The 13,847-nt window shown below is 41.0% G+C and overlaps 4 protein-coding genes across 4 annotated transcripts; 1 reads left to right on the plus strand and 3 right to left on the minus strand.

Moving 5' to 3' along the window:
- Positions 1-4: 4 nt before the first annotated feature.
- Positions 5-1,706, minus strand: PV10_04415 (uncharacterized protein; the record flags this gene model as incomplete). The annotated part of the gene is made up of 2 exons (XM_016368964.1): positions 5-1,187; positions 1,251-1,706. 2 exons carry the CDS (start codon positions 1,704-1,706, stop codon positions 150-152), a joined length of 1,494 nt encoding a protein of 497 aa, XP_016224752.1. The 3' UTR covers positions 5-149.
- Positions 1,707-9,018: 7,312 nt separating this feature from the next.
- On the plus strand, positions 9,019-10,193 carry PV10_04416 (uncharacterized protein; the record flags this gene model as incomplete). Its single annotated transcript, XM_016368965.1, has 3 exons — positions 9,019-9,096; positions 9,165-10,053; positions 10,146-10,193. The coding sequence occupies 2 exons, from the start codon at positions 9,019-9,021 to the stop codon at positions 9,990-9,992; spliced, it is 906 nt and encodes a 301-aa protein (XP_016224753.1). The 3' UTR covers positions 9,993-10,053; positions 10,146-10,193.
- Positions 10,194-10,222: 29 nt separating this feature from the next.
- PV10_04417 (uncharacterized protein) lies at positions 10,223-10,414 on the minus strand (the record flags this gene model as incomplete). The annotated part of the gene is made up of 1 exon (XM_016368966.1): positions 10,223-10,414. The coding sequence occupies one exon, from the start codon at positions 10,412-10,414 to the stop codon at positions 10,223-10,225; it is 192 nt and encodes a 63-aa protein (XP_016224754.1).
- A 1,669-nt stretch (positions 10,415-12,083) lies between these two features.
- On the minus strand, positions 12,084-13,688 carry PV10_04418 (uncharacterized protein). The gene has a single exon (XM_016368967.1). It carries the CDS (start codon positions 13,375-13,377, stop codon positions 13,027-13,029), a length of 351 nt encoding a protein of 116 aa, XP_016224755.1. The 5' UTR covers positions 13,378-13,688; the 3' UTR covers positions 12,084-13,026.
- Positions 13,689-13,847: the final 159 nt, after the last annotated feature.

The raw sequence follows: 13,847 nt of genomic DNA on the forward strand, positions 1-13,847 counted from the left end.
GTGTGCAAGACGTGGTCGGATTAAAGAGGAGATAAACTTGACCACTGAGGCGGAAGCCTTTTCCTGATGCGAAAGGTAGAGTGAGAGTCTCCACTATTTTCGCATCCGATCTAACGCATCCGACCAACCACTACTGTACTGATCATGATCTATGCTTTGGCCTCCATCGCCAACTCAGTCTTCACTGCATACGCGGCTCGAGTGCCTTCTTCAATTGCTCCGTCAATAAATCCTCGCCATCCTAAAGCCCAGTCAGAACTTGCCAGTGTCACGTTCCCTCGAGATGCTCGTAGCTTGCCGAGATATTTTGTCGACGCGGTCGCAGCATACGAGCACCATCCTCCTTTGGAATATTCATCCTGGCTCCAGTCATGAAACACCATGCTCTTGACGTCAATATCTTGGTGAAACATCTTGACAGCCGCCAGAGTTTCCTCAATATTATCTTCGGGATCGATGTGATTGTAAGACGCACCGAAGCACACAATATGAGCAGCTCCTGACGATGTAGTGCCTTCCCCAGATGCGTGAACAAGCCTATTGTAAGGATAGGTCAAGCCATCCCAGGAGCTCAAAGCATCCGAAGGTGTTATAACGTGCAGCTTGGTGCTTTGATTGCTGTTGATCGAAGCAAGGACATCATCAGACAATTCCTGGACAGGTGGATCGAAAACAATATTGGAAAGAACATTGAGTGGAACTGTGCAGATCACCTTCTTCGCCTGAAAGTGCAGACCATTCTTCGCAGTCACTTCAACCTGACTGCCACGATCCTTTACTGACGCGACGGGGCAATTGAAAAAGTACGACAGTTTCTGCGCATCAAGTGCTTCCTGAAAGAACCGTTGTGCAAAATCAGATTGGCCGTGTCGGAGCTTGAAGGCCGCAACAGCCCTACCAAGGCAGTCCGAGGAGTATGCACACAACGCCCAGAGGCCCACCACACCGAAAAATCCGGTTGTTTCAAGCTGGCCTCCAGTCAGGGATAGAAGCATGCCTTCGAGAAGCGTTCGTTCGAGCGGCTCCAAATCTTGCTGGATTTGATCGATGCGGTCTTTTAGAGTGAGCTTGTCCAAGTGGACAGCATCCGGCACAAGAGTCGGATTGTATGGAAGCGGCATGATCGATTTACCAAAGTCACCGTCGATATTGATGAATTTCTGAAAGGCCGAATCCAAGATTGCTCCCTGAGAAGAACATGCATATCAGCAGCCTTCACTTTGGCTTGGTGAATCTTAGCGGGTACTTACGTTTTCTGCCTTGGTCATTGTTATCAGCCCGTCTTTAGTGAAAACTGTGGAGACGTTGAGTCCGCGAGCGGGATCGAAACATGCATCAATGTCTTGCTGCATGGAGTACCGAGAAAGCTCTCGCCACAGATTTGGCTGACCCCAATGGACATACTGTCCACCAATTTCGTACTGATGTCCGTCGATAGTGGAAGTCCAGGTTCGTCCGCCAATACGATCGCGTGCTTCCAGAAGGAGCACATCAAGACCAGAGGTGGTGAGGTCTCGGGCGGCAGTGAGACCCGTATACCCAGCGCCAATGATGATTGTATCGTAAACGTTGTTATTTGGTTGGGTGTTTGTCTCGGGCTGGATGACACTTGAGCTGGGAAGACCCTGCTTCAATCCATCGCCTTCAGTCCACTGGAAGCCCTCCCGGCTGTCATGCTTGATTGAGTCATTAATTGAAGAAGACATAACTGAAAGAGTGATGCAGGGAAAGAAATCAGGATGGAAGTCTGAGTAGAATGGTTGAAGACCGGCTCGGTTCAAGTAGACACCTTTTATACCTTTCTTGAGCGGAGTCGTAGAGATCTGGCCCACTAAGTACCTATGGAGCCGGTCTCCGAAAAGAGTAGGTAGAGTGAGTGCGTAATCTAAGCAGCCACCGTGTATCGATGGAGTACTTTATTGTCGTCGAGTTAAGACAAGGTTTGTTCCGATGCTGTTCGAAAGGAATCTTAGTAGACAATTAGTATATTGAGGGTAAGGAGTGATGCTCGTCTGCTCACTTCGCTTTGGCTCTCCGATCTTAGAGAGCTTGCCATTTGTTCAGCACACAGGCGAACTACATGTGGCATACACTCATATTACCTGGATTGGCAGTGCGACTGGTACATCATACGTTATTGTGATCAGCTGTCCGAGCATTCAATGTAACCTTAAGTGGTCCATCTTCATGTCTTTAACCAGCACGGCGGGCAGGCTCGGTATAGATGATAACGAGAGAAGGAGCTAACAATGGTCCTCAACTATCTATAATTGAAACATCTCTCGACAAGCGCGACAAAGAGGTTTGAGATGTTGGCATTTTCGGGATCCATGGCCACTAATAGCCCGGCGCCCGTTTTGCGGAGTTGCTGCTCCGTTAGCGACCACAAGATGCGCTCGCTCCACGTGACAATGACCCTCACAGAATAACACATTTTGGTTCCGTCCGCAGACCATATGCTGTGCGACATTCGAAGCACTTCTCGTTCCAATGGAAGATATAGGAAACATTTCATTTTCCAGCAATACGCGATGGTTAGACAATGTACAGACCTGTTCCAAGTGAGCATTCGATGCGCCCACGGATTGTGATGTTCAAATTTCGGACTTCATACTTCAGGTTCCCAACCGGACCCAATCGTCACATTCGCAGGTTGTACCTGAGTGGCGCCTCACTAATACTAAAGCCATGGGAGTATCAAAAGATACTGCCAGAACCATTCCTACTATAGAACGAGAAGTATTAGCTCTCCTTAAGGTATTACTCGAATATCGCTAGTTAGTCGCTAGCTTATAGTTCTCAGTCTAGATTTATATAGATTACTCCGCCTTAGTCTTAGTACTTAAAGGAGATAACGCCTATAGGAGGTTAGTATAATAGTAAGTTAAGTTTAGTGAATTTTAGCTAAATATAAAATATATCCCGGGGAAATAGATAGTTATTACTAATAGTCTATTATATATTAACCCGGCTTACTAATATCGTCCCCTATCTAAAGTAGAGGAGTTTATACTAGTAGATCTTATACCGGAATAGCCTACTAAGTAGTAGAAATAAATTACCGCTATAGGAGAGATTATAGTTAATATAGCTAATATAATAGGACCTTAATATAGGTCTAGAGGAATAAACTATAGAATAAGACGAGGAAGGAGGAGATAATAATAAGAATAGAGAGTTAATACTTAAGGTCCTTAACTTAGGTCCCGAGTAGTCCTATTTTATAAATAATAAATAGTACTCTTAAGTCCTAGAATATAAAATCTATAGTTAGGTTACGGAACGGGATATTCTCTATAAATCCCTTATGAAGATTATCTAATAAGCTATAAAGTAAATCTCCCTTATTAATAATTTAGATATAAAACGACCTAAACCTAATAAACTAGTATATTATAAATAGAATAGAAAGTAGTCTAAGTATATTTAGTAACTAGAGGTACGAGACTAGTTATACTAATTATATAATATTTATAGATATTAGAGTAAGTATATTATAATAGCTTACGCTATCGGGGTTACCTAGTAGCTAACTAGGACTAATAGTTACTATCCGTACTTAATTAATTAAATAGTTATACTCTATATATTTAGGGATATACCCTAGCTTAGTTACTATTTAGATAGAACCCTAGATTTATAGATACTCTTAAAACCTTTAAAGATAAATAATATACTAACGAGATATATACCTATATCTTAGAGAATATATCTATACTTAATAGGACTTTAGAAGAGGTAGTATATACTATATATCTAGTATTAGTTAACGAGATATATATAAAAGTAACGGAACGACTATTTAAGTATTAGGAAATAGTTACTTAGAGATCTAGAGTAAGAGTTAAGAATAGGATAGAACTAAAGGCGCGAGACCTAGTCTTTCTATATTAACTTAAATAAGATAAGTAGTATTTATATAAAGTAGAACTAAAGTAGGAAAGTCTATATTTATTAATATCCGTTAGTTATAATAGCTAGTCCGGTATACTTTATATAATTAATATTAATATTTAAAAAGACGTTTATTACTTAAATAATATAAAGGTATAGGTCTTATAGGATAAGATATTATAAGATCTATATAAATAGGATATTAAAGTACTGCGAAATAATAAGGAAGTATAGAAATTACTAAGACGAGAAATAAGAGATTAGAAGAAACTTTACTAAAGAGTGAAGGTAATAAATAATAAGATCTAGAATCTAGTACTACTAGGATTAGATCTATAGATAGTAAATATAGATAAAGTTTAACCTCCTCCCTAGATAAGGTATTCTATAGAATATAGGGATAAAGACTAGAGCTTCTAGAAGGATAGAGTAGTTAACTTATAAAAGGAACTATCTCTATCTATCCTAGGTTACTAGAATAACTAAAAGGCGTTTAGAGTTAGCGTTAAGGAGTAAGGAAGAGGAAGGAATAGAAAAGTAAATATATTAAAATTATAACTAAATATAGATATTAAATATATAAAATATAGATAAGAATAAGATAGCGGGCCCGTAGCTCTAGAAATTAAGATATAATACTAGAGAGTAATACTCGATATATAATAAAAGTATCTTAGTCTATATAGGGTTACTAATATAAAAGGGACTAGGGGAACGAAAACCTATATAGTAGAGGATAACTATAACCGGGCTATAACTAAATTAATAACTTCTAGATACTTAAAGACTTATAGATCTTATAAAATACTAATAGGGACTAGTAATATTAACGCCTAGGGAGATAGGATATCTTATACTATTAGCTATTATATTACGGGATTTTAAGAATCTCTAAGTTTCTAAGCCCTATATAAATTAAGTAAGGAAGAGAATCGCTAGTCTTATACCTAAAGATATTATAATAAGAGGATAGGAATATACTAGAGAGGAGTTAGGAATATACTAGGACGGGTAACCCTTATATATACTAAGTTTAGGGTATTATATATCTAGTAGGAATATAATATACTATAGAGGTCTTAGATTATTAATCTATATTATACTATAATAAAATCCCTAATATCTATTTTAATAGCGAGATTCCTCTAGAAGTTTTTAGTTTTCTTTTATATCTCTCTTCTTAAGAACCCTCTTAATCTCTCTCTTTAATCTAATTCCGCTAGATAGTAGAGGTCTACTTATCTAGCCTTAATAACTAATATAGTAACTAGTATAGCGAATCCGACTAGAAAGTTACTAACTAATCTAAGATTAAAGGCCGAATCTTCTAAGATACCTATTAATCTAGAATAATTAGTAATCTAGCGCTAGGAATATTATAAGATAGTACTTATAGAGAATACCTAGAGCCTAAAAGACTACTAGGTTCTACTATTAGAGATCTTTAAATATAGGAAACGAGCTTTTAAGTTTAAGTTAACTATAGTATAGGATATATTTATAGAAAGATAGAGACGGAACGCTAAGGTACTAAATAATCTAATAGGTAACTTAATTAACTTTAATAAATTTATAATTACTATATTACTATAGTTTAAGACTACTCTTAATCTATCTACTTATATATATATATATATTCTATACTATCTTTAGAAATATAAAGATACCGGAAGCTATATCTCTAACTATAAGAGAGGCTAAATAGTATTACTTATAGGAATTTATAATAAAAAACTAACTTAAATCTATACTACCTAAGTCTAATCTTATAGCTATATAATAGTAAGTAATTTAAATAATTATTATATAGTAGAATAATAAGGTAGAGGCGAAGGAGACTCCTTAAATCTCTTTAATATAATTAGCCCTAGATCTAACTAACTTACTATAACCTCTCTAAAGTTTAATAAAAACTTCCTAGACTTAAGTTAATATTAACTACTAAGTAATCCTAAGCCCCTCTATAATTATACTAATAAAGTTAGCTCTAGTTTAAGATAAGAAGGGAAGTAAGGCTAAGGATAAAATAAGAATAGGAAAAGGTACTAAGAATAGGACTAAGAAGATTATAGAATAATCTATAGCTATAGAGAGAGTATACCTTAACCTAAGTCTATAGTATAAGATTATATAGGAAGAGGATAAAACTATAGTAGAACTTAGTAGTATCCTAATTTCTATAGAGAACTCTAACTAATAAGAGAGAGAGAGGTTTAAAGCTATAGTAGCTCTAGCGGTATCTACTATATAAGATAAGTTCCTAGATAAGATATAGTAGGTTCTATTAAGAATAGAACTAGAGTAACTAGCTAGAATTTAACCTCCTTACCTAGGATAGTAAATAGCTACTAATATATTAGCTCTAGAATCTTAGATTACTAATTAGGAGACTTAAGAGACTATAGATAGTAATAAAGAGTAGTAAGGACTTAAGACTTAAGATAGTAGATTCCCTATATACTAGTTAGTTAGAGAAACTAGGTAAGTCTCTTCTAGAAAAAGCTAGATTTATAGGAAAATAATAATATCTCTATAGTATAGTTATAGACCTAACGAATTAGGGAAAAAAGCGGTATATAAGAATATAATATCCTATACTAGTGAAATCCTATCTAAACTATAATATAGTACTAATAAAGAAGATACTACTAGATACTATCTAGGATATACTAGTTAATAAAATATAGCGATATAAGATATTCCCGAAATACTTTAATAACTAGGGTACTCTCTACTAAAGGGAGATTAGGAAGGAAATTACTAAGGAATAGATAGATTATATCTATAGTATAGACTAAAATAACTAGCTAGAAGACTTATTACTTAAAGTAGTAATATAGAATATACTACCTAACTTTAATAAGATTATAGGCCTTTTTATTTTAGATAGTATTATTACCTCGCGTAGATATACTATTAAGAAGGCTAAACCTTACTATAATATAGCTTAAGGTAAGAATAGCCGATTTTTATATATTAATAGAGGGGTAAAGGCTTTAAACGAATTAGATACTTAGAAAGCGGTAACTTAATTATTATCTATTAATAGGGGATATTCCCTTAAGAAAACTAGCGAATATATCGATATAGAATAAGATATAGTAAATATAGCGATACTCGAAATAGGTAAGAAATAAGTTAAGATATAAGATACTATTAAGTTATTAAGATAAGAGATAAATAATATTAAGGAAAAAGTATAGAAGGGTTTCGGATATATAGCCGTTAGCGTTATAAAATAGATAGAAGTATATATATCGCTTATCCTAGCCTAGGAAGAATATATTAAGTAATTAGAACTTAATAATAATAATATAGCTCTAACGCGAGACTATAGAGTAGATATAATAAATAAAGCCTTAATTATACTAGAAACGACTAAGAGAGAAAGTCTAGAACTATAATAATAAATTATAGAGTTTATTTAAGCCTATAAGATCTAATAATCTATCCTCGCTAATATAGATAGAGTAGATCTAGACTATAATAAAGATACTTTAGGGGACGAGATAGAGGATAACGGAGATATCCTATAGGAGGAGTTAATATTAGAGAAGAATAAAGTAAAGGAATTATATATATATTAAGATCCTGATCCGGGTGGCTCACGATACTTATTAGTATTTACTAATAAGTGGGATAATGTACTATATATAAGTAAAACGAGTAATAATCAAGAGGAATATAAATAGTATCTCTATATTTAAGACTAAAGTTAACTACGAGCCGTAGCTAAGGGTATGGGTATAAGGCCTAACTATATAGTAGTGAACGTATCTATAAAATGTGATTAATGTGTTAATATATTAGATATACCCTATATTAATATATTAGTATATTATTATAGCCTTATTACGTAACCTAGCCTTATCTCTATAATCCTAGTATCTATTCTAAGTTATCGGATTATCTTCTCGCTGTGTTAGTGTGTAAGCGATTAGTTGCGTATAAAGCTGCGTGTCAGGCCGTAGATGTGGTTAGGTTTGTAACAGTATAGATATAGAGGCTTATAATATATAGTTTTACTTATAAGGGAGTAAGCGTCGATAAATTACTTAAAATATAAATAATAGGGAGAATAAAGTAGGTATATAGCGAGTTAAAGGTACTAGGAGGAGAACTAAGCGATAGTATAATAAATAATAACTTACTAATATAGATATATAACGATAGTGCTCTCGACAGCACGAGATAATCGAAAATAAAGGAGAAAAAAAATTATCTACCCGGGAGGGGGGAGGCACTATAAAATAGTACGGAAGTTTTTTTTTATTTATTTTATCGGTATTTAAGTATTAGGGTATTTAATAGGAGCGTAGGGAGGCTAGGACTAATTATAGTATAGGATAGTACTAAACTTACGGGGAGGGGTTTATAAGGACTTATAAGGGTTTATAAGGACTTATAAGGGTTTATAAGGTTTCGAGATTACTTAGACGGGTAGATAATAACGGATTACTACGCTTTAATATAGGGGATAAATATACTTATCTAGAAGGGGGGATAGTGTGGAGCTAAGGAAGGAACCCCTCTCTTTTTAGCTCCCTCTCCTATAAGGATCTCACTCTATACTATCTCTCTCCCTAGCTTAGTCTTTATAATATCCTCTAAAGCTTATATGATTCTATATATACCGTCTTTTATCTGTATTTCGAGTGTCTCGACCCATAGGGGCTACATCGTCCTTTCCCGGCAAGCATTTCCCTGAGTTGCACGAGTGGGTGTAACTTCTGCCCTCAATGAATTAGGAATGACATCGACACATCGCCATATCCATGCCAACACGATACAGATCTCGCCCTTATTCAGCCATCAATCCCTCACTACCACCTACTTGTTGCTTACAGTGGTATTTTCTCGCTTAGCGCACCTTTCACGAGGTTCTTTCTTACCAAAGCCAAGAGGTGACGCGTCCGCGACTCGATTTCTCAATTGAGCGATCTAGTCACTGAGTGACTAAGTGCCGTGAGACGTTGCTTATTGCTACTATTCCTATTTCAGACTTGCTCTATCAGAAGTAGACCTGGTGGATGGTCCGATATAAGAGCTTGTCACGTGAGCCTGCAACAACTGTGCACACATTGCATGACTTTGCCGATCAGATGTAAGCTGAGATCAATTGTGATGAATCCGTCGCATCATGATTATCACCTCGACGATGAGTATGAATATGAATATGAATATGACACAAATGAAACAGAGGTAGGCTCTCTCGGACTGATCAAGAACTATCCTTCCAATCTCATGGCTTTTCCTTACATATTTGGTAGACATTCTATGTTGACCTTGACCTGTCATCTCTAAACTCCGGCCAAAAGCCGACTGTCAACAACAGCTCCCGCTCTAGAAAGGGCCCTGTCTCTTCGATCAAGAAAAGAGAACTCTCCCAATCCGCAGAACCTGATGAAGCCTCTCCTAACGCGGCAAATCCAGATGGCGATGACGAGACAGCGACACGGGCTTCGCCTTCAGGCGCCACAAGCGTTGAAGATGTTGGTACTGGTCTCGGGGCCAAGTTGGAAATCTTAGACATCAACACCATCAATCCCATCGTGGCATACAAAGGCCATGTCTTCAGTTGTACCTGGGCGGACATGGTTGGCACCAACATGTTCTTTAGTCAGCCTCAGGCTGTGCCAGATGCCCAACCACTGCGCTCGACTGACGATTACGACTTGATAGCAACTTCACGCATCAAACTTGTGGGTCAGCGGGCTAGTCTGAAGAACATCCCGGTCAGGAAACGACGTCGACTTAACCAAGAAGAGAACGATGAAGACTCTGCGAGCGAGGTCAAAGAAGGCCGCAGCCTCGGCACCATGTATCGCAGCAACCCTAAGGTCAACATCCAGTTGAAAAACCAGGCTGCCTTCTTGGACAGACTCATGGACATCAAGCAGAGCCGCGGCGAACAGGATTTAGTTCGCACCTACGCCGACGAAAGAGTTGCTTCAAGCATTCAGGCACAGATGAGTGAGACTACGCTGCGGAAAATAGACTCTTTGAACCGAAAAGTTGTCAAAGGAGATGCAGAAGCTTTGCAGCAATTGCAAAAGGTCTATACTCGATTAGATGACAAGGCTATTGAATCCACATGAGATACGTCTGGCGACACTGTAGCGCCCGTCAATCCTTGCATGTATACACCTCACAAAAAAGGTCAGAACCGTTCCATTTCCAGATACGCCAAACACTCTGCTCAAAACAGCCCCCACATGCAAACCTGCTCGACAGTTTAACAATGACAACAGAGAAGGCCGCTTCATCAGAGACGCCAAATATCAGTCCATGTCCATGACGACAACAAGTTGATCAGCAAATCTGCTCTTCAAACTCGATCGGATTTGTTGCGGTTCCAGGCCACTGGAGATGGTGGTGGTGGAGGGGGTTGATGTTCCGAGTTGAACCGGCGGTCTAGATTGGAGTATTTGGGTTTGGGTGAGGCCTCGACTGCTCGGTGCATATCTCGGCTGAAGTTTTCATTTGATAGAACAGTTGATCGGTATGATGAGCGTTGCATGATGGCGATTTTGGATGTGGCTGCGATCGATCGATCGATTGAACAGACACAATAGGTGAGGGTGTTGTCTGTGTGTGTATGAAGGAGGAAACACAATTAGATCTGTCCAGTAGGGATCAGCAAGATTTCTTCTCGTGGGTGGACGTTGGTTGCTGCAGATGCCACTTACGGTGCGGACCGGCTCAGGCCAAGTGCGGAGATGAAGCGAGGGGGTTTGATCGACGTTGGCTGCAGGCACGAGTTTTAACAGTACCAGTACCCTGGCACTAGTGGTGGAGTCTTTTTGTTTGAGAAGATCGACAACAACAGGAGGATTACTGGAGAAATTAGCTGTATGTATGTGTGGGTGGATGGATGGCGGGATGGGTGGGAGAGAGAAATGAAAGAGGACGGCAGAGGCAAGAGAACAGATGTTTTGTACATGGGATGGGATGTTAGGTCTCAGATAATCCACACCCTTGGTTCGCAACAAATCGAACGGAAAAATATTGTTCGTTCTCAAAATTCTGGCGGTCAAGGAGACGTGGGATGTCACATTTCAATCGAATCCGGTCGGACCACTCACCCCAGGCCGGCCTGTCGCGCCAGAGCTTTCCCCGGAGCGCCACGAGGGTTGGGTGGAATGGGGTGGGCGGCAGGGGAGTCTAACTGGCACCGGTTGCATCGTCACCTCTGTGCTTGACTCTTTGATTCATCCATTCACGATTGCACCTTGTCGAGCTGTTGCTTCTGGTTTGACTGTCATTTCTAGTCTGTGCGTTGGCTTCTCGTTAATCGCTGCCTGGGCTGAGACACATCTTCGGATTGCATGCTTGCAGGCAGACGGCCACCCGCCATGACTGTCTAAGCAATCTATTCGTCGTCTGTTTTTTCCTATCATCCCCTTGAAAGGTGTTGCTCACTCAACACTCTGTTTCCGGGCAACTTTTGAACCAGGAAGCTGGAGCCCTAGTGATGATGAGTGCCCAAGACGATGCTGCGCTGCTCTGACTCTCCCACGCTCCCAAGCCCATCACAACTGCCAGTACCAGTCGCCGTTACGAAGGTTCCATAGCAACAGAACCGGGACTTCTTCCGGGCTCCCTGATCTGTCAATTCCGTCCAAAAGTTACTGGCACTACTCCAGACAAGGTGATGGCGTCTCTTGACGGTTCTTCCCTAGTGCAGCACCCATTCCACCGGGCCATGGCTGTTTCGAAAGAAAGAAAAAACTTCCCAGCATTCGATCGTCTTCTAGCTGGTGTGGGAATTGCATGGGGGCCTGGTTCAAGCGAGGCAAGCTGCGCAAGCCAGCCGTTGAACCAGACGCTGGCAACAACTGGCACACTGGGGTGACTGGGTGACTGGGTAGCTTGAAGCCAAACATCGTATCCACATTACAAGGGATGATCCCGGCGCCATGGGGCTACCCGTCGTGCCCGTCCACCATAACAGGGGTGTAATCCTGCGGCAGAGGGGATTGGCCCCGGCGGCCACCAGCAAACGGTCCCCTTCCTACCGAAACGTGAGAACTGTCAGAAGATTCGCGGGAGCGCGGGGGGATGTTTGCCGCTGTTTGAACCGGTCTTGAAGAGCTCGGCGACTAGAAAATCATGATTGCACACTCTGCGAATTCGTTGTAGCCTGCAGCAACCTCCACCCTACTAGTTTCCTTTGCAAGAACTTGTAGTTACACAAATCACTTCGCAATTCATACTACTGTAAAAAAGTAGGTATGTAGGTCCGTTGCTAATCTACCAGACCTCGGCCCCGGTTGATTGATGCCTAACATGTAATGGGTCGAAAGCCAAGTCCTGAACTTCCCAAGATGACCGTTCGTGCAAACATTGTTGCACCAGAGCCTCGCTTCCCCGTACTGGGATATTTCCCCGTAGAGCCCCGTATGAGATCGGACTAAACGGTGTGACAGGTCGCATTCGCCCAAGATCCCCGAGTGGATGCCTCGCCGTGCTCGTGGCAGTCTTCGACTTGATGTCGAACCGCTCCCATCTCCCCTGAAATACTGCCTGCCCACCGACGTTTTCGTATTACTATCTGGAGCACCATGTACGACCGTTGGGACAGACTTGAGCTCGTGCTCTTGTTCAACGTAGAGTGGACAGTTCTGTGAGGCAGTTCCATTTCGCGAACGATGAGGCGCCAGAGTTTTGTACGGCAGCTATGCACATTGTAAACGAAGAGACCCTGCCGAAGGCCGACATGCTGCCTTATCGCATGGCATTCGGACAAAAGCATCTCACTCTTGAGACGTGCAGGCAATTGAGCCTAGGCAAAAGCTTACTCTCGTGTGTGTGTGTGCCGTCTCTTCCTCTGTATTGGAAAGACCAGCAAGCTCCATGTCCATGTCTCGTGGCGTCTTCACCGTGGCGGTGGATCATGCATTCGCACAGCGTTGTCTCACAGCCTCCAGGCCTGCTGGTGTGTTGGAGCCTTCACCTTCGAGAAAACTGCTTGTGGGTAGGTATGACCTTTGTGCCCAGAATGAATGCGATGGACAAGCAGTCCCAGACTGGCGAAAATGTCTTGCATCTCAGAGATACAAGACTGATACAAAGTGGTTTGCATCATCGTCACCACTTCATAATATCGACATTCATGACAAATACAACCCTTCACTCAATGCCATGCTCTTTTTTGATTCTCTCCAGATTTTCTTGTCTTGCTGTAAGATCTTCCTTGACCTCAACCTTCATCTTCTCAGGTTGATGGTATAAAACCACAAGGTAGCGATTCATAAAATTGAACCCATTGAGCTTGTCGCAAGCCTGCTTCGCATCGAGGACATCGTCATAGACAACGAATGCCGTTCCTTTTGTAGTGTTTGAGGTGCCGGCTCTGATCTGTCTAATGGATCCGAACTTACCAAACAGGTCGAAAAGGGCGGGTGTATCGATGTTATAGGCGAGGTTCTTGACGAAAAGAATTCGATTCGCTTCCGGGGCGAGTTTGTTGTTGCGGGACATGATGAGATTAGGCGGGGAAACTTGGTATGAAGGTCTAGTGGGAGAGACAGAGGGCAGGTGGGAGGGGCTCGATCGACTCCGGAGGCAGAGGACAATGCAGGATTCTTTGGGCTGGGTCGAGAAGAGGCGGAATTCTGATACTGTAGGCTTTGGTGGAAGAGTCTGCGGGGGTCTGTGAAGGATCTGCCGTCGAAGCAAGAGCAGCCGAAAAGTACGAGATGTCGACTATTGCAACAACACAGGGAAGATAAGGAGGAGGGCGAATAGCTGGAAGTAGAGGACGGCAGCTACTTTTTGAAAGATTGATGATGAGGATGGGAAGAGTTCAGAGTTGATCATTTTACTATGGCGACAAATATTGATGGAGAGATGTGGCTGGTGGATTTGTGGCGGAACAGGCCAATCCGGTGCCTGCACAGCGCAACTGCGCCTGCGCCTCAACCGCACCTGCTCTTCCGCAACTGCATCTG

The sequence above is a fragment of the Exophiala mesophila genome (genome assembly GCF_000836275.1).
Source record: "Exophiala mesophila strain CBS 40295 unplaced genomic scaffold supercont1.3, whole genome shotgun sequence".
Classification (NCBI taxonomy): Eukaryota; Fungi; Ascomycota; class Eurotiomycetes; order Chaetothyriales; family Herpotrichiellaceae; genus Exophiala; species Exophiala mesophila.

Coding starts and splice junctions, on each gene's coding strand:
- PV10_04418 (XM_016368967.1), bottom strand. CDS start 13,377: ATGTCCCGCAACAACAAACTCGCCCCGGAAGCGAATCGAATTCTTTTC.